This window comes from Anguilla rostrata, chromosome 19 (assembly GCF_018555375.3).
Source record: "Anguilla rostrata isolate EN2019 chromosome 19, ASM1855537v3, whole genome shotgun sequence".
Classification (NCBI taxonomy): Eukaryota; Metazoa; Chordata; class Actinopteri; order Anguilliformes; family Anguillidae; genus Anguilla; species Anguilla rostrata.
In genome coordinates, this window is record NC_057951.1 from 13,245,356 (window position 1) to 13,269,352 (window position 23,997).

Genomic DNA, 23,997 nt, shown 5'->3' on the forward strand with positions numbered 1-23,997 from the left:
AATGCGCCCTCTGGTGGTAAACATTAGTATAACTTCTGAAATTCGCAGCAATACAATTAATAATCCCAAAGTCATACTGAAGTGTACCACTAGAGGGCATAAATACCCACATTTTGATGTTCACCCCTGTTATTGCCGTGGTCACCAGGCCCACTTGTGGTCTACATTTGTATCCACTAAATCAAAGACGGTGAAGGGAAGTCAAAGATACACATGCGATTGCAACAGTACCCGCAAGTTTCAGTCTGCGTGTCGTGCGGCGGGGTGCGTTGAGGCTAGACAATATTCATGTAAATATTTATATAAGTATTTAATCAGCACGTTGGCATTTAACTAGCTAGCTTTACGAACAAATGTCAAATCGACGTAATGTATGAGGGAATACTTGTCGCAAGGCGTCAGCGTAATGTACATATGATTTGCCACAAAATTGACGTTATGTATGCATTTTCCTCGCAACATTTTGTTAAACACCTACTTATCAGTTATTCAAAAAATAGGACGTGTTTCGACTGTAAGCAAAATAGCTCGCCGAATAAGCGAGAGACAAGCTTGAAAAAGGCCCATTGACTCTCATTCAAAGCAGAATATCACTTCCCTACTCCTACTACACACTATTGCAGGTTTGTGCGGACACAATATGCAACAAGTTGCTACTCTCGGCGCCACCGAGCATTTGGCGGACTCGCTACAGTTCAGTGGGCGGATCCCGACTCTCTGTCCGTCCTCGGCTCGCCTGTTTTAAAGCGTAGCACACAACAGTCAGTGGTTGAATGATCATGTGTGACGATTTATTACAGATTAAATAATATAACCAAATCTAAAGTGTAACCATCAATTATATTTGTTTATTAATTTCACAGAGTTTTATTCGTATATATTTTATTCTGGCACAAAGTGTGTTGCCCAGTTGGGGCTTGAGTTTGGCGCTAAATTTCAGCTGTTGCTTTTTTTCTCTCAAATGAAGTTGATTGCTGCTTTGGAAGCTACTGCAGGTAAAATTGCGCGTAACTTAAGTTTTCTTTTTTGTCTTTGATTGTAAACGAGTTACTTAACTTTTTCCAATCATGTACAAATTTCGAGTTTGTTTTTTTGCTAGTGTTTGCGACCTAAGCTAATCAAAAGTGGTTATTGCAATTCGGAATCGATAAAATACCGAGGAAAACTTGACTTGGTTAACAATGACAGTTGAATATTAAAAATGATATTTGTACATTTTCTTTTATTTTTATTAAATGGTGATTAGTCTACTGCAGCGTAGTCAACGTTTGTGACGCACTTTTTGATGCGTTTTATTAATAATAAGTGCTGTGTTGCATTGCCGTTGTCGGAACAAAGTGATATGTAAATATTTATATCCTGATTCCTTTTACTTTCAGATCCCAGAGTTACCGAAACATTTACCGCTTGGAATTGGCGTTATGGAAGGTATGATAAGGCTACAATGAATAAATGCCACTTAGTTGATTGACACTTGTTATTGTCCCGCAGCCAGTGGTAAAATGGTAGCTACTTAATCAGACAAAAAATTCAGTCCTTTTTCTAAGGCTAATGTCAGCGTGTTTCACTTGATGTTGATCATCAGTGGGTTTCTGTGTTCTGTGCTGATTGCGTCTCGTTAGTGTCGGAGGAAGATTTCCTGGAAACTTTAACTTCTCTCCTGGCGGAAAACGAGCCTGAGATCGAGACGGAGGAGCTGGACGGCGCTGCAGCGCAAGACGCGGAGGAAGACCTGGACGGCCTGTTCGATGACGATGATGATGAGGAAGAGTATGACGAAGGGCTTGAAGAGGATGAGGGAAGCGGAGCGGCACAGCAGGGCACCTCTACTCTGTTCGGAGATATCAAAGACTTGGAGGGAGAGGATGAGGAGGAGGGACAGGATGAGGAAGAGCGGTCGAGTGAGCCAAGCAGCAACGTGTCAGGGGAAGCAAACGACGAATTGATGAACAAATCCAAAGAGGATCTGGCAGGTATGTGAGCAGCACATTTGCGGGAATGAAGGGACTGTGGCTCTGTAAGTCGCATTAGTAGGCCCATTTCGCATTTACATGTAATGGATGATCTTTTGCTATGTTAATTATGTAAAGGTTTGGGCTACAAACACAGACACTGTCAAGTCATGAGTCTCGCAACCAACAGTAGTAGTAATATAATCGTACAACAGTGGAGTGCCGTAATAGCTGCTGGAGGTAGCTAATTGGTTTGAGGATATAGTGTTGGATATAGCGTAGTTAGGGCTAGTAAGCTCGTGTCCTGAATCCTCAGCGTTTGACGTCCCTGTGCGATGGCGTCTGCTGGTTTTTGCTAGCCGGTTTTTCCACGCCGCTGACGCGTGGCTGTGTGGTCCTGTTGCATTTTTTTGATGCAGCCGAGCTGCAGCGCATGCAGGAGCAGATGCAGAGGCTGCAGCAGCAGCTGGAGGCCACGCAGGCGGCCGCCGCCACCCCAGGGGATGGAGCCCCTCCCAAACCAAAGCCCTCAGCACAACCAGGTGAGAAATGAGACCTGGGTCTGCTGACTGGGTAGGCTGGGAATTCTGTGCTGGGGAATGAGGAGACGCGCTTACCCAACATTTGCCATATTAGTCGAATGAGCAAATTAACACTGGACCTGTATATTGTGATCGACACAGAAAAGCCTGCAGCCCCCACCGGGAGGACAGCACCCCCTGCTGTTCCACCTGTGCCACTGAAAAACAAGAAGAGGACAGCCCACCCGCCCAAACGCTCTCCTAAAGAAGGTAAGCAAATCCTGGCTGTGTGTGCATAAAATTGTGTGTTGTAGATGCACCCTGTTCACTGTTGTTGTTTTTTTTCTTTCCAGACATTGAGAACAACACTGTGGGACAGAGTGACAGCTGCTCTCAACCTGTGAGGGCCAATAGAAAGCTGAACAGCAAGCCGCAGCCGCCACTTCCACAGGCCACTCCCCCAGTCCAGAAGGCTCCGCCCAGGCCACCTGCTCCACATGATGCTGCCGTGGAGAAGTTCTCTGGACTAAGGCTCAGGTGAATGAGTCATCTCAGGTCGTCTGACCCTGATTTCGCTAGCGCTTTTACGTTAGCGACAGCTGTTTCGATTAATATGGGTTGTCACAGAACATTCCAAGTGTGACTGAGAGTTTTCCTTTTTTTGCCGCTTTTGTCAGTTTTCATATGCTGGGGAAAGCCTTCCGTAACGTGTTGTCTCTGGCTCCACAGAAAGCCGCGTGTGTCTTCAGTTGAAATGGAGCGCAAGATGGCCGACCGCAGGCTGATCCGGCTCTCCCAGTTACCGGACAGGCTGGCCAGGGAGAAGCTGGAGGATAGCGACTGGGTCACCTTTGCTGTGGTAGTCAGCAAGGCCACCCCACAGAGCAACAGCAGTGTAAGTGGGGCACCTTCGCTGGCTGTTTGTTATTTCGGTCATGGAGATGTTTTTGCGGATGAAGGCAACGTGATACAAAGCTGGTGCTCCTAAAGTCAGGCTTTTCTAACAGTATGGCAGAATTTTGGAAAGGTCTCATTTGTAAAAAGTGAAGTCATCGTCAGTGGTGTTTATTAGGTGTGTCAGTGCTGTTTATTAGGTGTGTCAGTGCTGTTTATTAGGTGTGTCAGTGCTGTTTATTAGGTATGTGAAGAGGTATGAATGTGTCGGGTCTGTGTGTGTGTGTGAAGGATTCAAGCCGTTTTCGTTTCAGTGGCTTTTCCTCGCTGTCCTGCCCACAGGGCAAGACCTTCAGCATCTGGAAGCTGAATGACCTCCATGACCTGGAAGTGTACGTGTCCCTCTTCCTGTTTGGGGAGGTGCATAAGGAGCACTGGAAGACGCACCCCGGCACCGTCATCGGCGTTCTGAACCCCAGCCCTATGAAGCCCAAGGACGGATCGGACGGGGTGTGAGAGGGGAGGGGGGAGAGAGAATGGACACATGTTAAACACACACACACACACACACACACACACACACGTTTCCTGCAAGCTTCATCACAGAGCCTGTACCAGAACTCCATAACAAAAACTCTGATACAGAGGAATTTGTTAGAATTTATTGGAGCGCACTCTTAGGAGTTAGTAATTTTTAATCACTAACTCCTAAGACATCAGTCTTTGGCTAATCAGTGGACCACAGTGTTATGGTGTCATCCTTGTACATCGTGCTGGTGAGCATGTTATTTGCTAGTAAAGTCTCATCCCTCCTGCCCAAAAGGCCCCCCTCCCTCTTTCTGTGGGCTGATTTTGGGTGTGTCCCGTCTCCAGGTGTGCCTGTCCGTGGACCACGCCCAGAAGATCCTGCTCATGGGAGAGGCTCTAGACTTCGGCACCTGCAAGGCCAACAAGAAGAACGGGCAGCTGTGCAGCCAGCTGGTCAACCTGGTGTGTTCTGACGCACTGGGATGAGTTACTGCCTCACACACTCATCCCATCCAGCTTGCGGTGATGATTACCTTAATTAGCCGCTGGATGATTGCGACGGTATCCAGGGGTTGAAAAACAGAAAGATCTTTTATACTTGTTATGCTTCACGCAGTAGCTATGGAAAATTCTAGCCTGTAGAAAGAAAGATATGAGTATGACTTAATGCTGAACTATAAAAGGGTGACTGAACAGCTTTGTTAGTCTGAGAATGGCAGAGAACAGAGGTGTTCACGTGTGTGTTCTCTCCGTGCTGCATGGCCAAACGACGCATCGCTTTTTTAAAGTGCTGACGGAAATTGGGCGTGGGCTGTTTCCTCCCCCCTCCCCCCTCCCCCCTCCCCCCCGCAGCACGAGTGTCAGTACTGCCAGTACCACGTGAAGGCCCAGTACAAGAAGATGAGCGCCAAGCGGGCCGAGCTCCAGTCCTGCTTCTCGGGGAAGGTTCCGGGCAAGGCGCAGGCTGGGCGTGGCAGGGGCGGAGCCAGCCTGAAGGAGCGCCTGTGTCACACGGGGTTCCACTACGGGGGCGTGTCCTCAGCGGCGTGCGCGGCCTCGCTGTGAGTGAGCCCCGCCTCTTCCTGTTTGAGCTGATCTGTGATTGGCGAATATGTCTGACAGGAAGAGTACGTCGGCAAAACCACAGCTAGTTTGGAACAGTGAACACAGTGGACTACATTACATTACATTATAGGCATTTAGCAGACGCTCTTATCCAGAGCGACATACAACAAGTGCATAGGTTCATGATGTTGAGGTGCAAAAGAAACACTAGAGTGAAGTAAGGATCGTAGTGCCAGAAGTGACCACATTGATCAGGACTCCAACCCTGTAGAGTAAGCTTGTTCAGCAAGCAAGAATCCTACCAAGTACAAACTAGCCTGGACTATCCTCCCTTGGCTTGACCACTAGGGTTTAGGGATTAGGGGCTATGGGCTGGATTTTTTTGGGGTTAGTGGATTACGATGAGGGATTCAGGTTTAGGACATTAGGAGTTTAGGGTATGAGCTGAATTGATTTACTTTGCCCTGATTGGATGTTCTGTGTAGAAAGGGGGGGGGGGGTATTTATCTGAAGCGTGCTCTGACGTGGAGTCTCTCTCCTGCAGCACTGCTTCCCAGCCGAAGAAGCCCAGTCAGACCACGCTGAGCAGCCTGTTTGTCAGAGGGGCTGACCAGATCGTCAGCCAGGCCAAGGGCATCGGTAAGAACACAGGCATTCTGGGAAGCGCGGCCTGTGTGTTATACAGACACAGGCTGGCGCCACGCGACAGTTAGGGGTGCTTCTCTGACTCTTTGACTGAGGAGGATGATCAGGTGTGTCTGTCTGTCCGTCTGTGTTTAGCCATGCAGGCTGGTCAGGTGTCAGGCTGCACTGATGATTTCAGAGGTCTGCTGTCCTTGCCTACCCCAGGAGCCCTGAACCTGAAGAGACACCTGTCTCACGCCAGACCCTCAGGTAACGGACTGAAGCTGCTTCTGAGAGGGGTGCAGTGATAGTTGGGGGTGTGTAGTGATCGAGTTGGGGGTGTGTAGTGATCGAGTTGGGGGCGTGTAGTGATTGTGCAGTGACTGAGTTCCTCTCTCAGGTTCAGCAAGCGTTGAGGTTCAGTACATCTCTGCCTCCCAGCTCCTCAAACAGCAGAAACAGCGGATGCTGGATTCCAGGAAGATGCGAGCTGAGGAGATCGAGAGGAGGCGAGCTGAGGAGATCGAGAAGAGGTGAGTGTGTGTGTGTGTGTGTGTGCGCACGCGTCTGCGTGTCTGTGCGCGTGTATGTGTGTGTGTGTGTGTGTGTGTGTGTGTGTGTGCGCGTGCGTGCGTCTGCGTGTCTGTGCGCGTGTATGTGTGCGTTTGTGTCCGTTTGTGTGTGTGTAGAGAGGGGGTAGTGAACATCTCTGCTTCTTATTCAGGATCCTGCAGAATTTTGGGAAGGCTGGAGCTGACGCCCCCCACACCCCCACTCTAGGGCGGGGCCTTGCAGAGGGAGAGGACGTCCTGTTCTTCTTCGACCGCACCCCCCCCCCTCCCCCTCCCTCTCACAGCCTCCCGGCTGCTAAGGTATGGGCCGCGTGCGTGCGTGCGTGCGTGCGTGCGTGCGTGCGTGCGTGCGTGCGTGCGTGCGTGCGTGCGTGCGTGCGTGCGTGCGTGTGCACGTGTGACCAGATATTGACATCTGTTTTTGACCATTCCTTGTGTTAGTGGAAAGTAATTTGCTCGCGCCCCCCCCCCCTTAGCTGGCTGCCTTGAAGAAGCTCCGGCAGAAGGGCGGGGCCATCGCCAAAGAGGACCCCAACGCCGTTAAACGCAAAAGGCCCAACAGCGCCGACGTCGCCGCCAAGCTGGAGAGCAGTCTGCAGTCTCCCCCGGGTGGGTGCGCAGGACAGCGGGCTCGTTAATCGCACAATTATAGATGTGTTTGTCCCGCTCGTTCCCCAGAATGACGAACGTCAGGTTATTTAGGAACGCATAAACGTGCCAGTTACACCGTAGTCTTCGGCGGTAGTGCGGAGACGTGCCCCTTGTCTGGTTTGCATAGTGTTTACAGCTGTAATCAGTGGAATTTGTGACTTGATTCTGTGTAAAGGCCACATTATTGTGTCAGTAGTAACTGGGAGCTTGGTAATGTGCCATTGCATTGGTTTCATGCCTGTTTAATTACCCAGTCAGGTGTTTGTAGTTCACTTACCCAGTCAGGTGTTTGTAGTTCATTTACCCAGCCAGGTGGTTGTTTAGACAGTCAAAACTTTATTCGTATCGATAAGCTACTGTGATTAGCTGTACTGACTCACTTACAGCTGCACTTACCTTTTAAGTCTTTACGTTAGAGGAAGTTGGCTGGTAGTTTCTGAATGTCTGCGTCTGCTCAGGTGATGAGGCGGGGGCGGAGCCTGAGGAGCCGGCCCTGAAGAAGCGGCGGGAGCAGCTGGCCTACCTGCAGTCCGACGAGTTCCAGAAGATCCTCAATGCCAAGTCCAGACATGAGGGGGTGCTGCAGGCGGTGAGAGACCTGTTTCCCTGGGTCGTTTAGAATCGGCACTGACGCTCTGATACCCATGCAGTGTGATACCCACAGTGCTCCAGTAACTGTCCCTCTGGGATTTGAAGGGGTGTTGTTCTCGGTCTGTACATGTGATGTTTCCGCCCTGCAGGCAGAGATTCAGATGCAGGAGCAGTACTTTGATCCCCTGGTGAAGAAAGAGCAGATGGAGGAGAAGATGAGGAACATCCGAGAGATGAAGTGCCGAGCCGTCACCTGCAAAACGGTGAGACAGCAGTGTGTGGTTTAATTCACCTGTAAAACGGTGAGACAGCAGTGTGCAGCTTTATTCACCTATAAAACGGTGAGACAGCAGTGTGCGGTTTTATTCACCTGTAAAACGGTGAGACAGCAGTGTGCGGTTTTATTCACCTGTAAAACGGTGAGACAGCAGTGTGCGGTTTTATTCACCTGTAAAACGGCGAGACAGCAGTGTGGTGACCTGGAAGTGAAAACACTTGAAACACACACCCGTTTCGTGTCTCTAGTGCAAGTACACCTACTTCAAGCCCCTGGACCAGTGTGTGGAGAAGAAGCATGACTACCACTGGCACGACGCTGTCAAGCGCTTCTTTAAGTGTCCTTGTGGCCAGCGAGCCATCGCCCTGGACCGCCTACCTCACAAGCACTGCAGGTGAGCTCCTCTTCTGCAGGTAAAGGTGTGCCTGCTCAGGCGAGGGTGTGTTCTACAGGTCCATAAAAAGGTTTCATTGTGCCCCAGTGAATTGCTACACTGTGAATCATTACTGCTGTAGACTGAACGCTACTGTAAATACAGCATGAATCATTACTGCTGTAGACTGAACAGTACTGTAAATACAGCATGAATCATTACTACTGTAGACTGAACAGTACTGTAAATACAGCATGAATCATTACTACGGTAGACTGAACGCCTGTCAGCACATTGTGAAACATTACGTTCTGTGAATTATTACTTTTAATTCAAATTGTTTAACATCCAAACGCTTGACTTTCCAGCAACTGCGGCCTGTTCAAATGGGAGAGGGACGGCATGCTGAAGGTATGTCCCCCCCCCCCCAGGTTTAGCGTGTTCTCAGTGTTCCTGCAGCCCTGGCGAAACGTGTGTCTTAACGCTGTGTCCTTTGTGTTCAGGAGAAATCGGGCCCGAAGATAGCGGGGGAGCTGCTCTTGCCCCGCGGAGAGGAGCAGCCCAAATTCCTCAGCAGCATGAAGTGACGCCCAGGTCACGTGACTCAAGTGTCGTCACCCTCCGGATCGTTGTCCCTGTGACACGGTTTTGACGCCGTTCTCTGCGTCTGTGCTGTTCAAAGCCTCGTTAAGGTCGACGCTGCTCTTACTCGATTATGTCAACGTTTTAGCGTTTTAATTCCTGTGAATGTTGCGTGTGGCATGAGCTGGCATTTTTTGTTGTTGTCAGTATGGAAATAGCACTGAGACTTTTTTTTGCCTTGTTCTGTCACTGCTTAAGAATTGGCAGTGAAGGCTGATCTACCTCTAACTACGCTGCAAGTTGCTGTTGAAAGTGGCTGCTTCTCAGAGCATTAGGAGCAGTGATATGTCAGTTGCCATTTTCCGTTAGGCCAAGTTTTATGTGAAGTGGAGGTGGCGAGAGCACTTTTACCTGCTGTTGCTGTTGGGCCTGTTCTGCCTTGTCTCGCCGAAGAGGTACTAGCCTCTCTTTCACCCAGATCATGTCATACGGGAAATAAATAAATGTTTAAATCTAGATTTGCTAACGCGAGCCAGTATTTATTTTTGCAGTTGAATTGTGCGTTGGCACCATGTTGTCATTCATGTATATTTTGCCTGTTTTCTTTGTGTGACTGTATGTTCAGACCGAGCTCTTGTCTCACAATGGAGTTGCCTCCTGAGAGGCAGGGCTTTTTCTACCGAAGTGATTGGCTGAGAGGCGGAGCTTTGGCCTCAGCTGCCAGCTGAGAGGCGGAGCTTTGGCCTCAGCTGCCAGCTGAGAGGCGGAGCTTTGGCCTCAGCTGCCAGCTGAGAGGCGGAGCTTTGGCCTCAGCTGCCAGCTGAGAGGCGGAGCTTTGGCCTCAGCTGCCAGCTGAGAGGCGGAGCTTCGGCCTCAGCTGCCAGCTGAGAGGCGGAGCTTCGGCCTCAGCTGCCAGGAGAGGGGAGCTTCGGCTCAGCCGACAGCGACTTGGCTCAGTGCAGCTGAAGCATTGGCCCCAGCTGCCTGAGAGGTGGATTTGGTTTCTGACCTTGAAGTGGAGCCAGATGCTGAATGTTTTGTTTTGACTAGAAGATGGATGCCGTGAGTGAGATTTCTGCGCTGTGCATTTTATCCCGCGCAGTGCTGCTTTCCATACTTTAAAATAGAACTAATTGTCTTGAAAAGGGATTTAAAATAAATTTAAAAATTGGAATACTGTATGGGGAGGGGGATATCTGGACCAGGGAACCAAACCCAAAGAAAGACCAGTCCTCAATTGAAGTTTCACTCTAAAATGATTTTCATTGATTTTTATTATGTTTCAGTTTCTATTTGACCGTGGCATTTAATGAGTTGTGTTTCATGTGGTCACACACACACAGTACGTAAAACCAACTTCTAACGGAGTAAGTCTTCCACCAATCTAGAAAGTACAATTGCTATAATCGAGGAAAATCTTGCCGTTACAGTTCACTGAAGTTATAATAACCTTGTATTTGTCAGAGTTTGGGCTTTGCTCTAAAATTGCCCGTAGGATGAAAAAAAAAAAAAAAAGCAGTAGAAGAGGTAAGACGTCCACGTAAAGCTGTCCTTAGTGTAATGTGCAAAGGTAGAGTAATATGAGGCTCTGCCTTTCAAATGACAGAATGCTGACGAAGATGATAGTTATATTTCACTCCACAAGTTTGCATGTTAAAATACTTTTTTTATGTATAGTTCAGTTGCCTTCGATTGGTTTGACTTTGATTTGTGCTCACATTCTACTCTGGTTTGAAAATGAGTCTAGAAAACCAAGTGCTTTTGTGGGGTAGGAGGGGTAGAGGAATGTTGCAGTCAACTAAAATGACTTCCCGAGCATTGGAAGACAGGAACCTGTGTGAGAACCAGTGAGTATTTTTGAGCCCTTGGTTTAGCCCCCTGTACAAGTCTCCTCTCTTGGGCAGTAACGGCTAAACTGCTCCTACACCAGTGCTACTCGCCTCCAGGTCCTGTGGGCTGCACTGTCTGCAGGTATTAACTCCAACCATGCACTACACCACCTGCTTTCACAGATTATTTTACCTCCTTGGTCCAGGAAGTAAGCCCATTAGACAGGAACTTTGTCTTATAACTAAGAGGTTGCAGGTTCAATTCCCAGGCGATGGCACTGGCGCCGTGTCCCTGGGCAACGCTCTTCACCTGAGCTGCTTCGGTAAATATGCGGCTGTATAAGTGAATTGTATGTAAAGTGAAAGCTGTGTGTTAGTTATTTTAAATAGGAGTGTGTGCTAAATGCCTTGGCAAGAAAAAAGTATGTACGAGGTAATCCGTTAGGTTTGAACGGAGGGGAAGATACGTCCCTACGTCGCTCAAGGGCGGAGTCTAGTAGAGATGAATCGCTGTCATTTTGAACAGTGAATGCTTCGTCCCTTTGCTTATTCTGCGTCTTTTAGTCACTGCATTTTTTTCTTTCGGTATAACGAGAAAGTTAAATGTAATCACAAGGGAATATTCGAATTGGGAAATGACTTGTGGAATATTTTATCGTAGTAACAAAAGACTTAGCAGCTCCCTACAGTTGCTGGATAGCCAGCCGTGTAGATCATTTCCTCGATATTTCCTTTCAGTTTGAAGTTCGTTTCTACTGAGTCTGTTGCTGCCACTAGCTTACATATAGTATAATTAATACGGGACATCAGAATAATAATGATTATTATAGTTAGACCATGTTTCTAGCCAGTATTCAACGTGAGCGTCTGACGTCATTGTAACGCACTGCCCTTGATCAATGACGGCTGCGCCTTGTTAGAAAACTGGCTGGCTGCACTGAGCGAAGTTCATTTTACTACACAAATTGTTTAGAGCGGATAAAAACAGCATGTCCCGTGCAGCGGATAGACTGAAGATGGTTCTTAATCATCTGGACCGATCTACAGTTCACGTCGTATCCTTCTGTTACCGACATACTTGTTTTCTAGGGGGCGGAATCACTTAGATGTTATGGCGGTCGTAGATCGTAGTCACACTTGTGCGAAAATCCGAGGCGTACGAACTGTACGGCCTTGTCACCTTTTAATGTCGTACTGACGTTTATAGACACGAGTTTTCTGTTATTTGAATGTTTAGTCTTTTTAAATAGACGTTAATTCTTTCAATGTTGCATATATTAATGCTGAACTGCAGTAAAGACATGCAAAACTCCTTTCATGTTTACTGTTGTAGGCTGTTGCAGTTTTATTAGAAGTAGCGGTTCAATTACTCTGTTTAAAACGAATAATTTTGTTGTTGCCTTTGACCCGTATTGCACAATCTAGACTGCGTCCTCCACGTCTACACAAGTATCGTCATACTATCATAATCCCACTCTAAGGTAAGTGTACTAGTGCCTAGACTGAAATTGTTTGTCAACAGTAGCCTGTTTTTTTAATTCATCTAATGAACTTGGGCATTTTCAAGATATTAAGAATATTTAACGGGGAGATGTGTGCAACGAATCAGCCAAACTTACCTGTTTATAGGTTTAGAATTATTTTTTGATCCGTTGGTTAGGCTACGTGTAGCACGTGAGCAAACCACGGTTTGTTTGGCGTACATTCCTATTAGGCTACGTGTAGCCTAATAGGAATGTACGCCAAACAAACCGTGGTTTGCTCACGGCCTGCAGAACGCATCACAAAAAATGCTTTCCATTCACAAAAGGGAATGCTTTAGGAAAGCATTCCTTGAATCATCGAAGATATGTAATATAGTATTTTATTTTTAAAAAGGCACTGGTTACTTATTCAGACCTATTTCCAGAGAATCCATTGATTTGTAAGAATGCATTTGTGATTTACATGTGAGTACCCCTCCTGTACACCTCTGTGCCCTCAACACTACTTCCACATGCATAGCCCCACACTACTGTACATGTCAGGCACTATATCTCCATACTACTAATCATATTCATTGTCATTAACCTGAAGTGGACTTTTGGCTGATTTTTAGGTGACCGCAGCGTCAGTGTAGCCTGACAGTCTCTTGCTGGAGGGAGTGTAACCTTGCACCTGTGTGTCTGCGGGTTCCAGGTACACTTTGGACAGTGATGCTCTGTCCCCTGAGCAGAGGCTCTCATACGAGGAGAATGGCTTCATCCTCATCAAGAACCTGGTGTCCGAGGAGGACATCGACAAATTCAGGCAAGGCGACATCAAAAGACACGCACCCCGATAGCCCCGCCCACTCCCCTTCAATCATAGAATTAATAGGATGGCTTTTGCGAGTGTGTGCGTGCGTGTTTTTTTTCAGTGTTTGTTTCAGATTGGAGTTCCGTGTGTGTGTGTGTGTGTGCGCACACGTGTGTGTGTTCTCAGGTGGAGTTGATCTGTGTGTGTGCATGTGTGTGTTTGTGTGTGTGTTCTCAGGAGGAGTTTGAACTGGATGTGTGTGTGTTCTCAGGTGGAGTTGATCTGTGTGTGTGCATGTGTGTGTTTGTGTGTGTTCTCAGGAGGAGTTTGAGCTGGATGTGTGTGTGTTCTCAGGTGGAGTTTGATCTGTGTGTGTGTTTCAGGGTGGAGTTTGAGCGGATCTGTAAGGGGGAGGTTAGGGTCCCAGGTCTGCTGGTGATGAGGGACGTGGCCATCGCTAAGTCTGAGTTCGTCCCGGACCAGAAGGCTGTTTCCAAACTGCAGGATTTTCAGGAGGACCCCGAGCTCTTCCGGTACTGCAGCCTGCCACAGGTAACAGACGCCTAGGTACAGAAACCAGCAATAAACGGGAAAAAAAAAGCCGGAGGAACTTGTTCCCCTGGTTCCGCTGCTGATGTTAAGCAACAGTTGCCAGTGTGGAATGTGTGTCATACTGTACTGTGTTCAGCTGTGTAGTGAGATGAGTTTCTGCACAAAAGGCGGCATCAAATGAGTGAATACTGCAGCATTGTCACTGGATAAACTCTCCTGTTGCTGCCGCAGTCAAAATAAAACGAAAGACTAACACACAGAGACGCAGGTACTGTACCAGAACAGCAACACAGCGCCTACGTGGAGAGCAATGCACAAAGGCAGACTCGCTCCTGATCAGTGCCGCATACACTGTGTTCTTCTTAACACAGATCCTGAAGTATGTGGAGGCCTTCACTGGACCCAACATCATGGCCATGCACACCATGCTGATCAACAAACCACCTGATGCAGGTAAAACAGATACAGTAGTGCAGGTAACCCACAGCCTGACTCACTCTGGTCTTTCAAACACACTGTAAAAGTTCAGCGTTCAGGTAAATGGTGCTGTGGTACACAGTGGGTGTGTAAAGCTCAGATTGATTACAGTGTTGAGGTAAATGGTGCTGTGGTCCCAGTTGTGAACTCAGATTGATGGTGTGAGTAAGGATGCTTGTAAGAGGTTGTTACTCAGTTTGATTACGAGGTATAGGATGCTGTGGTACACAGTGGGTGTGTAAGCAGATGATCGGTGGAGTATGATCGTGTACAGTGGTTGTGAGCTCAGATGATTCGGTGGGTGGTGCTGTGGTACACAGAGGGTGTGTGAAGCTCAGATTGATTACGGTGGTGAGGTATAGGATGCTGTGGTACACAGTGGGTGTGTGAAGGTGTATAAAGCTCAGGTGGTCTCCAGGTAAGAAGACCTCCCGCCACCCGATGCACCAGGACCTGCATTACTTCCCCTTCCGGCCGGTGGACCGGATTGTGTGCTCGTGGACGGCCATGGAGAGGGTGGATCGGAGGAACGGGTGCCTGGTGGTCCTGCCTGGGACCCACAGAGGTGCTCTGAAGGAGCACGACTACCCCGAGTGGGAGGTGAGCTGCACGGGTGCGAGTGGGAGCACGAGGCTGGATGTACACGCTGATGTGACACACTGATCTCACCCCCCACCACGTGCTGATCCTCGGTCCCTTCTCCCGTCTGCACAGGGCGGGGTCAACAAGATGTACCACGGTATCCGTGACTACAACCCAGACCATCCCAGAGTGCACCTGGAGATGGAGAAGGGCGACACGGTGCTCTTCCACCCTCTGCTGATCCACGGTTCCGGAATGAACCAAACGCAGGGATTCCGCAAGGTGGGAGCGGTGCTTCTGGTTTCTGGCAGAATTAAAACTGCCTGTGCGTCAGCTGTCCTGGATAAAGGACGGTTTGTCTGCCTTTCCTGATGCCACCTTCGGAACGCTTGTGTTTGTTTCTCTTCCTGCGATTTTCAGGCCATTTCCTGTCACTATGCGAGCGCCGACTGCTACTACATCGACGTCAAGGGAACGACGCAAGAGAACATCGAGAACGAAGTTAAAGAAATCGCGAGCCATAAGTATGGCCTGGACGGCTCGATCAGGTTTCAGGTGCAGTGGAAGCCCTGAGGATGGATGTTTGCCATTTGCATTAATGCTGTACCTGTGTTAAACAACATGGCCGAATGAGTGAGTAAGCTCCTGTTTCAGCTCGTGTGTTGTCTCAGAGCCATAACGGTGGGATTTTTTCTTCACTGTAGGACACGTGGGCTTTCCGGGGTCGTCTGGTGCAAGGAGAGAGGACCTCACTGTGATGGTGCCACACCGCTGCGCGCACACACACACACACACACACACACACACACACACACACCTCGGCAGCCGGGATGAGGTTGGAAAGAGTAGCGGGGTAGTAGAGTGTAGAAGAGGAGGAGGGTGGAGAAGAGGAGAGTAGAAGAGAAGTGTAGGAGGAGAGTGTAGAAGAGGAGGAGGGTAGAGAAGAGGAGAGTAGAAGAGAAGTGTAGGAGGAGAGTGTAGAAGAGGAGGAGGGTAGAGAAGAGGAGAGTAGAAGAGAAGTAAAGAAGGAGAGTGTAGAAGAGGAGTGTGTAGAAGGGTAGTGTGTAGCTGAGCAGCTTTCCGCTCTAAAATGTCTGTGTAGTAGAGAACTCTAAACTCTACTGTTATGAGTTAATGTGTGTGTAAGGCCTTTGCTTTGCTTGGGCTGGATTATGACCGTCTCTAACACCATGCTGCCTTAAACTGCTGCTCCTGATTATTTTTTAATTTAAGTAGCGTTGTTTTGTTCATTTTTCAGTAATGCATTGTGGTTTTTGAAAATTGTTGCTTTAATACGTTAATTTAATTTCCTGAATAAGTGTTACATTACAGCCATTTGAATCCGTATTCCCCATCGAGATGTCGGTTTGTTCTGGCTGTCAAACCGATAGGCATCGGGAGAAAGAACAAGCGCTCAGGAGCGCAAAAAGACTCATTTATTATTATTTTGTAAAATCAGCTTGGGTACATCACAAAATCTCAGGATGCAGGAATGTTTTAATATTTAATATTAATTTAATTGCAGTGAGTATTAGCTTGCCACTAATAAAATGAGCAGATTGTCTGACATAATTATTAGTATTAAAAAAAGAATTATTTGAGTTCTGAATTATCTCTGTGTTCAAGTTGTATTAATAGCTTTACCCAATATTTACAAAGTATGGTGATACGAGCACAAAATTCACTATGGTAAATAACTGACCATTTTTTAATCGTATTAGGAAAAACAAACAAAATTGTCATTTAAAAATTGTATTATTGTAACCCTCTGCAATTGCCTGTTTTTCAATTCACAAGGTTTTGTGTGTGAATAGCACTTATTCACTGTTGAAGACAATAAAAATACTACTATCACCTGTTTATTTTCCTGTTGTTTAAGTGGTACTGTAAACCGATTGCATTGTACACACCGTAGCAAATAACCTTGATCTGGCACGGTGCATTTCTGGACTTGCTGATATCTTGACTACTGTTCTTTCCCTTTTGAGAAAATGAAATTTAATTAATCAAGAATTCTTTTTTTCCTACAAAAATAGCATCAGCAGGTTGTATGTATGTTTGGATGTGTGTGAGTGGATAATTGTTTAACATCACATCATGTCAAATGTAATGGAAAAAGAATCTTGAAACGGAAAAATGAAAATTATGACAAGATTATCTGCCTGGTCTCTATGATTTTTTCCCCCCCACATTCATCTGCCTCCCTGAAGGCTATTTCTATTCGAACTGTCTTAGACACAGTTCTGTGGTCTTGACTTGAATCATGGTTTCAACTGGACAGCATGAGGTTGACATGGCTGTAGGCCCATCTGTTGCTCACTCACGGAATTGTAGGAATGACGGGGAACGTATGAACTTTGGAGATTTAGTTTAACTAATTCTACATTGCTGTTTTAGATATTACATAGCTGCTTATCTTATACTCGACTACTTCTGCTACTTGTTTAATACAGCTTAACTTCAACCGCATAATATTTTACTAGTTTACTGAAGTTATGTTGCTATTTTTGTTCAAAATTTTCAGTTTTATTAGCCTTATAAGAAAAATCTTACAGATTTATTGAAATATCTGTGAAAAATGTTTAGGGCATTATGTAATACATTTTTTCCTGGGATTATGATTCTTGGAGATCCTGGGAACCATTTTTGAATCTCCAAGTTTGACAGTTCCACTTATTATTTTCGCTTTTTATAGTTCTTTTTCAAATCTATGCAAAATAGGTCTGATTCGATATACTGTGTTCATAGAAATACTTGTACTTGAGTTCATCTGTTTAACCTACTTGCGTATTTCTGTTTTTGTTCATTATTTATTGCTCTTTGGCATCACTTTCCAGTCTATTGTAAAATTTTTAATACGCAATTTTCGTCACCGTTCAATGACGTTATTTTGCTTCTGAAAGTATTTGGCGACAGTGCGCGGCACGCCTGAGACCAGGACCAGGACCAGGAGCAGAACCAGAATGTTCGCCAGAACTTATTCGGCGGTGTTCCTACCAAAATGGTGAAGTTGCATAAAGTTAATATTTAATTTTAAGTTGTCATTTACGATTTTGAGACGTTTGTCCGTGCAACAAAAAGACGTAGCAATGGGTCTTCAGCGGGGTTTCTGTCGGAGAACTTGTTTGAAATATAGAAAGGCGTGTCTGTACGAGAGAACTTCCTTGCTGTCGCCTTGATTTTTTTAAAGAATATGGTAGCGCTTGTTATGCAGTTATGACGATTGCGTATATTTTTCTATTTTTCTATTTCTACATGTGATCGCTAATTTTATTATTGATAGTTAGGACTGCATGAAAGACTACAAACTGTCCCAAGTTGTATTTTCAGCTAACGTTAACATCGTTAGTTCCCTAGCATTATATTTTGGCTCGCCGTATGTCTTTTTTTTTAGAAATTAAAATGTTAAGACATTCATCAGAAGCACAATGGGTTGTTGTCTAAGTCAATGCTACCATATTCCTGTTTAGCAGGAGACATTTTTAGGTGAGTGTGTGTGTGTGTGTGCGTGTTAACCCCACCCAATCGGGAAGAAACCATCTGGGAATGTGAACCACACCCCTTATGCATATATCTGTTTTATTGTGTGTGCGATTGTATGTATGTGTGTGTGTGTGTGTGTGTGTGTGTATATATATATATATATATATAGTATGTGTGTGTATGTTTATAAATATGTATACATGTATGTATATATATAGGTAGATAAATATAAAACACGTGTGTATATATATGTTTATAATGTACCTTGGCACATTATCTCATGGTTGCATGATGAACTTCTCTGTCTCCAGTGGCCAGGTCAGGGACATGGCTACCATGAAGGAAAGTAAGTGTTTGTTTAATATAGTTTTTTTATTTTATTTTTTACTTTTGAATTGTAAGTGTTAGTGATGAGCTAAAATAGTTTACAGTCAGCGCTCTCGAGTCTGGTTGTGAGAGGCTTTCTATCCCCCCCATCCCATCCCATCCCCCACATCATTTCAGTCACCCTTCGGCTGAAGTCCGTGAAGAGCATCCAGAAAATCACCAAATCCATGAAGATGGTGGCGGCCGCCAAGTACGCCAGGGCTGAGAAGGCCCTGAAGCCCGCCCGCGTGTACGGCACCAGCGCTCTCGGTACGTCGTCGCCACGGAGACGGCCCGCCGTCTGACTCACTGTCCGCACTCGCTGTGCGGCCTTCCTGCTGTTGGGAGTGGTGGGCGGAGCCTCTGCTTCCCGTTCTAAACGCCGTGTTCCAGTCCCCCTGGTGGAAACACAGCATTATAGGGCACTGCTGTAGCGCTGTGAGTAAGGAAAGAAGGAAAGGACTTATGATCAATGTGTGGGTTCAGGTTTGGCAAGTGCTATTGCTGTAACTGTTTGATGTGGATGTCTTTATGGCTGAGTGGGTAAGTCTGAAAGTGGTCTGCGCAGGTTGACTGCAGTAGGATAAATGCAAGTTGTGTGTAATCCACACGTTAAATAAAGTATAGACACAGTGTAATATGGGCAAGGGTGGCTGTGTAGAGGATGTGTTGGACAAAAGTGAATGATGTGGGTGTGTTTCTCCCAGTGGGTCTATGCAGGTTCTGATGTGTGTGTGTGTGTGTGTGTGTGTCAGAGCTCTATGAGAAGGTGGAGATTAAGGCTCCTGAGGACAGGAACAAGCACGTGGTCATCGGTGTGTCGTCGGACCGCGGCCTGTGTGGTGCCGTCCACGCCAACGTGGCCAAGGCCATGAAGCGCGAGGTGGGCAGGCTGACTGGAGTCGGCAAGGAGGTGATGCTGGTGAACGTGGGAGACAAGCTGAGAGGTCTGCTCTACAAGTACGCACCTGTCACCTGCAACTCTCCTCACATTTACAAACAACCTCACACACACACCTGTAACTCTCCTTAAATTTACACATACGCACCTCACCTGTAACCTCACACGCAAGCTTACAAGCGCACACCTCATCACTTTGGAAAGCCTGTCTGGCGTTAATGGGTGATTTTGTGGAGGGGGGGAGGAGATGATGATGTGGTTCAGTGATGAAGTCTCCTCCCATTGGCCGGGATTAGCAGGTGACGCTCTCCCCTCCCTGCAGGACCCACGGGAAGCACGTCCTGCTGAACTGCAAGGACGTGGGCCGCAAAACGGCCACCTTCTCCGACGCCGCCGCCATCGCCACCGAGCTGCTCGACTCCGGCTACCAGTTTGACCAGGGCACCGTCTTCTTCAACAGATTCAAGTGCGCTCCCCCGCCACTCAGTATCGCCATTAAAACAATGTTCCCGCCTGTTTTTCCGTTTGATGATGCGTGCAGCATGTAGCATGCATTTGGGTAAGAGGACACCTCCTGCAGTCACTCCTAGGTAACCGGTGGACAGCGTCCATTCTGACTTTCTGTGGTACCCCTGAGGAAGGTATTTAACCTTGAATTGCCCCAATTAAATATCTCTAAGTTGATTGTTTGTAAAAGAATTTAAACTGAAAATTTGTGTTGGGACACAAATGCCTGCTGAATTCCTAAAGCCTAAATTGTAATTGTTTTGGTTTTTTTTAAATCAAACAGGTCAGTGATTTCATACACGACGGTAGAGAAGCCGGTGTTCTCCATGGACACTGTGGCAAGTTCAGGTAAGTTTCACCATTTGATCTGTGCGCTGGGATTATTGTGTGTCAAAAAAAAACAAAAAACGAGAGCAGATATTTGTCCAAAAGGTAGTTTTAAGATGCTAACATTAATGGTCGCTTACTGGTTTAAATAAGCTTGTCCCTTGTGCTTGAGGCCAACCAGCCTCTGTGCCAGTCCGGTATCTGGGTTCACTCTGCTAACGGGCTCGGGTGTCTCATTGGGCCAGAGGCCATTGGCGTGTATGATGACATCGATGCGGACGTGCTGAGGAACTACCAGGAGTTCGCGCTGGTCAACACCATCTTCCTGGCCCTGAAGGAGTCGGCTGCCAGCGAGCACAGCGCCAGGATGACCTCCATGGACAGCGCCAGCAACAACGCCAGTGAGACCCGCCTTCGTCGTCGTCCTCCTCTTCCTCACCGTCCTTATGGCTTCTGCTTAAGGGTCTGGGAGGAGGGCGGGGGGTTGCTTTCAAAGAGCGTGTTTTGGTTCTTCTCTGATGGTCAAGTCAGATCATGGCCCTTACTAGAAGCACCTTGCCCCTCACAGAGACCTAACCTGTTCTTTGTGCACTTATAGCAGGTTCTCACAGGCTGAAGTGTGCACTTATAGCAGGTTCTCACAGGCTGAAGTGTGCACTCGTAGCAGTGTTCTCACAGGGTGAAGTGTGCACTCGTAGCAGTGTTCTCACAGGGTGAAGTGTGCACTCGTAGCAGTGTTCTCACAGGGTGAAGTGTGCACTCGTAGCAGTGTTCTCACAGGGTGAAGTGTGCACTCGTAGCAGTGTTCTCACAGGGTGAAGTGTGCACTCGTAGGACGTGACTAACGCATTAATGCCTCTGGCCTCTCTGTTCAGCTGAGATGATTGAAAAGCTGACCCTGAAGCTGAACCGAACCCGCCAGGCGGCCATCACCAAGGAGCTGATAGAGATCATCTCTGGCGCTGCCGTGCTGTAAGTAGTGTGACATCACGCCGTGGGCGTGACCGTGACCTTTTTTCGCCATTTCCCCTCTTCCTGACCTCTGTGACCATCGGGTGGGTTGAAAGGAAGAGTAAAGCCAGTGCCATTTACTGAGGTTGGTTGATCAGAGCTTTATCTCTGTAGCGTGAGCTTTAACGTGGACACTACCAGTTTTTTTTTTTTTTTTTTTGTTGTTTTTTAATTACTCCATTTCAAAACTTGAAATAATTATTAGATCAGTCGCTTTATGAACTTAGACCTCAGCTTCACCTTGGGTCTGTCTTGCACACACACAGGTTGTCATCTAATCTCCCCCCAATAACATTCTCTTAACCCCCAAACTGCATGCAGTCTCCCTCAGCATCGGTCACAGTAAATCCCCTTACTGCAGTCCACAGTCTGTTAGTCTGGAGCTAGATAACCACCTTTAGGCCTCAGTAGGCTGTGTGTTTTTTCTTGGCTATAATTTTCTGAAAATCTGTCGGCCATTTGCATTTTCCTGTATGGGGCATTGGGCTGCAGCTTCTGTGTTCTTGCGGTGGGAACCTCACCTGCGGAGCTGTGCACAGGTGTTCATTTGTAAGGGCTTCTGATAGTTTTTTTTTTTTTTTTTGTCTTTTTCTTAGATAAACATGGAGAAGCGCTTCCAGCCGCCATTTTGTGCAGTGGGGGGGTGCAGGTGCAGAAGATGTACTGCCCATCTGTCAACAGTTTACTGACTCGCCTACTTTTTTTTGAAGCACCTTTAAAGGAAAATTAAACCTTTTTTTAAAGTTGCCTTGTGCATGTCTTTGCTGCAGGTGAATTTTTTATGTAATGAAAGGTGTGTAGAACCAGATTTACAGGAAAGGTGTGTGTGTGTGTGTGTGTATGCGCTGGTACATCGTTTGAGGTAGAATGTCAAGTTCATGTTGTTCTTTTTGTAAATGTTAAGAATGTACGTGTTTATTGCTGGAACAAATCAAATCCTCTTATCAAAAAAACTGAAGTTGAAGACTAACTGCTGAATGTTTTCTGAAAAACAAAAGCTTTGGAAAAAGGGTCTTGTCTATTTAAAATTGTTTTAATTATTTAACATTAACATTGTGGCATGGAGATGAAAGTGCTTATTTCTCCACGAAGAGCTCATTTTTGCAGTGAATACTTTTTTTATTTTGGCTTTTTTTTTTTTTGATGGTTGGAAGCCACTTGTATGTTTAACAGATTATAGTATCGACTTCTTCAGGGTGTCAAATCAGAATTTGCTCTGATAACCAAATGTATGATTGCTGCAGCCCTCAAGTCACTGTTTGAACTGGCAGCAGTGCCTTCACAGGGACAGAGAAACAGGCATTTCCATTCACTGCCAGGACTGAAACACAGGCACACACACACACACACACACACACACACACACACACACACACACAGGGCACTGGTTTTCCTAGTTTTTTTCCCCCATACAAAGCGACACAAACTACATCTCCAACTGACGATCGCCAGCTGTTGGGCTGGCATACACTTGGTTCCTCGGGGCAGCAAAGCGTGGCCTCGAACCTGGGAACCTGAACGCACCGCGCTCAGGGGCACCGAGGCGGCGCGCGTGTCCCAAAGCAGCGTCGAGTCGTTCAGTCGCTACGCTGCGAGCGACCGCATCCGCCGCCCCCGCCCACTTCGCCCGCGGCTAACGGCTATCGGGCTGCGCCGTGTCGGCTGCCCAGGCAGACCAGCTGAGGCTGGAGGGGGTGGTCCCACGGCATGATGATCGACTGGGTCTGCATGGCCTGGGGGGCTGGGCGAGAAGGTACAGTGCTGCACTGCTTTTGTCTGCTGCTTTAAATCCGGATATTTTAATGTAGTTCTAATTATTAATATAGTAATATTGTTCTTACCTATTGTGCCAGGCACAGTACAACTGTTTATGTTGGTTTTATTGTTGTCCTAGTACCAACATTGTTTCTTATTTCTTAGTGTTGTTTTATGTGTGTAAGCAAAATAGAGATGCACAAATCCCCCATTTGATGGGAAAACTCCCCCAGATTCCCCCCGACTGGGAATATATTTAAGGATATTCATGACAATAAAGACTGCAGATTGTCATGATTATTACTCTCCCCAAAATGTTATGTACAATTTTTCCATTCCACACAGCTGAACAAATCCAGTGGAGAGTGTGTGTTGCTAGTTCCCCGAGCTACATGTACACCTGCACTCTGGTGAAGTCCTCAACCTCAACAGAAGAGACCGTTACATCTCCATGTTCACTTTGACTCTGCTTTTCATTCTTGTACTAAAGATGTATGCATGGCACTGGAGAATAAAATCGTTTTTTAACAGGATTTATAAAGTTTCAACAGGTGACAACATTTCCTTTTTAAAAAAGTGATTTTTTTGTTTGGTTTTTATTGTGGATGGGAAACCATGTTGACTTACTAATCATGGTGGAAACAATTATTAAAACTTTGAAGAAATATACAAAAAATGTGTTTTTATGGAAAAACGGCAAAATATATAAGACTATAGTCTTCTGCATAAAAAATGCCATTTTTTGAAACTGATGGTTAGTAAGTCATGTTGATGTACCAAAAATGAATTAAAATTTGAAGAATTTGAGGGTACTGTACATCAGCCATGAAGACAACCTTGTATTAATGGCTCCCATTCAGGAATCAAGTCAAGGATTCTCTCCTTTTCTCCTGGAAATACATTTCAGCTTAATTCAACCAGCCACTAACTGTAATAATATCATGGTTTTTTCTTAGGTGAAGAGTAACAAGATTTTAAGTGTGAAATTCTTTTAACCTTTAGCAACTGGTCATTAGTCTTTCTGTAGAAAGAACTATTTTCCCCATTATTAATCAGAAATAAGAAAAACAGGGTTATCTTATTTTAATGAATAACATGCATATACATGATTTATCACACACCATGGATGGGACTGAGTGGTATTTTATGTATATACCAAAGAGCCATTTCCCCCCCCAGTGTTTATCCAGTTGATTTCTTTTAAGGAGTCTCTGGTGTTGATTTTAAAGATGGGCTCTAAGATATGCATCTTTAAAAAGAACTGTGTGATTGCACATTTTTTAATTTGTTGCTTGGAAAT

General features: G+C 46.4%; 3 protein-coding genes across 8 annotated transcripts; all 3 read left to right on the forward strand.

Moving 5' to 3' along the window:
* Positions 1-174: 174 nt before the first annotated feature.
* mcm10 (minichromosome maintenance 10 replication initiation factor) lies at positions 175-9,148 on the forward strand. 4 transcript variants are annotated; one of them, XM_064319489.1, is made up of 20 exons: positions 175-290; positions 1,380-1,428; positions 1,623-1,973; positions 2,372-2,494; positions 2,636-2,743; positions 2,827-3,010; positions 3,203-3,368; positions 3,710-3,877; positions 4,241-4,357; positions 4,748-4,956; positions 5,505-5,599; positions 5,741-5,854; positions 5,985-6,117; positions 6,285-6,456; positions 6,633-6,765; positions 7,266-7,396; positions 7,548-7,661; positions 7,924-8,069; positions 8,417-8,459; positions 8,552-9,148. In XM_064319489.1, exons 2-20 carry the CDS (start codon positions 1,422-1,424, stop codon positions 8,633-8,635), a joined length of 2,598 nt encoding a protein of 865 aa, XP_064175559.1. In that variant the 5' UTR covers positions 175-290; positions 1,380-1,421; the 3' UTR covers positions 8,636-9,148. The 4 variants fall into 4 exon arrangements, with proteins under 4 accessions (XP_064175559.1, XP_064175558.1, XP_064175556.1 ...); XM_064319488.1 differs by lacking the exon at positions 175-290 and adding an exon at positions 773-995; XM_064319486.1 differs by lacking the exon at positions 175-290 and adding an exon at positions 1,214-1,238.
* Positions 9,149-10,983: 1,835 nt separating this feature from the next.
* phyh (phytanoyl-CoA 2-hydroxylase) lies at positions 10,984-16,201 on the forward strand. Of its 3 annotated transcripts, none has more exons than XR_010327300.1 (10): positions 10,984-11,514; positions 11,885-11,940; positions 12,638-12,748; positions 13,120-13,288; positions 13,660-13,741; positions 14,184-14,365; positions 14,480-14,629; positions 14,768-14,902; positions 15,052-15,322; positions 15,365-16,201. XR_010327300.1 is itself a non-coding variant. In XM_064318671.1 (9 exons), the coding sequence occupies exons 1-9, from the start codon at positions 11,449-11,451 to the stop codon at positions 15,103-15,105; spliced, it is 1,005 nt and encodes a 334-aa protein (XP_064174741.1). In that variant the 5' UTR covers positions 10,984-11,448; the 3' UTR covers positions 15,106-16,201. The 3 variants fall into 3 exon arrangements, 1 of the variants encoding a protein (XP_064174741.1); XR_010327301.1 differs by having other exon boundaries at positions 15,052-15,265; XM_064318671.1 differs by having other exon boundaries at positions 15,052-16,201.
* A 989-nt stretch (positions 16,202-17,190) lies between these two features.
* On the forward strand, positions 17,191-21,688 carry LOC135245561 (ATP synthase subunit gamma, mitochondrial-like). Its single transcript, XM_064318672.1, has 9 exons — positions 17,191-17,351; positions 18,142-18,176; positions 18,335-18,466; positions 18,952-19,156; positions 19,420-19,563; positions 19,888-19,952; positions 20,177-20,332; positions 20,807-20,903; positions 21,539-21,688. Exons 1-9 carry the CDS (start codon positions 17,311-17,313, stop codon positions 21,540-21,542), a joined length of 879 nt encoding a protein of 292 aa, XP_064174742.1. The 5' UTR covers positions 17,191-17,310; the 3' UTR covers positions 21,543-21,688.
* Positions 21,689-23,997: the final 2,309 nt, after the last annotated feature.

What these genes read in the sequence shown, in the direction of transcription:
- LOC135245561 (XM_064318672.1), top strand. Translation starts at nt 17,311, where the DNA reads ATGTTCGCCAGAACTTATTCGGCGGTGTTCCTACCAAAATG. An exon ending in GTCTTCTTCAACAGATTCAA is followed by an intron (nt 19,564 to 19,887) that starts GTGCGCTCCCCC and finishes TAAATCAAACAG; the next exon opens with GTCAGTGATTTCATACACGA. An exon ending in CAGCGCCAGCAACAACGCCA is followed by an intron (nt 20,333 to 20,806) that starts GTGAGACCCGCC and finishes CTCTCTGTTCAG; the next exon opens with CTGAGATGATTGAAAAGCTG.
- mcm10 (XM_064319486.1), top strand. An exon ending in GTCTCACGCCAGACCCTCAG is followed by an intron (nt 5,855 to 5,984) that starts GTAACGGACTGA and finishes TTCCTCTCTCAG; the next exon opens with GTTCAGCAAGCGTTGAGGTT. An exon ending in GAGCCGTCACCTGCAAAACG is followed by an intron (nt 7,662 to 7,923) that starts GTGAGACAGCAG and finishes TCGTGTCTCTAG; the next exon opens with TGCAAGTACACCTACTTCAA.
- phyh (XM_064318671.1), top strand. Translation starts at nt 11,449, where the DNA reads ATGTCCCGTGCAGCGGATAGACTGAAGATGGTTCTTAATCATCTGGAC. An exon ending in ACCGATCTACAGTTCACGTC is followed by an intron (nt 11,515 to 11,884) that starts GTATCCTTCTGT and finishes TGCACAATCTAG; the next exon opens with ACTGCGTCCTCCACGTCTAC. An exon ending in ACGACTACCCCGAGTGGGAG is followed by an intron (nt 14,366 to 14,479) that starts GTGAGCTGCACG and finishes CCGTCTGCACAG; the next exon opens with GGCGGGGTCAACAAGATGTA.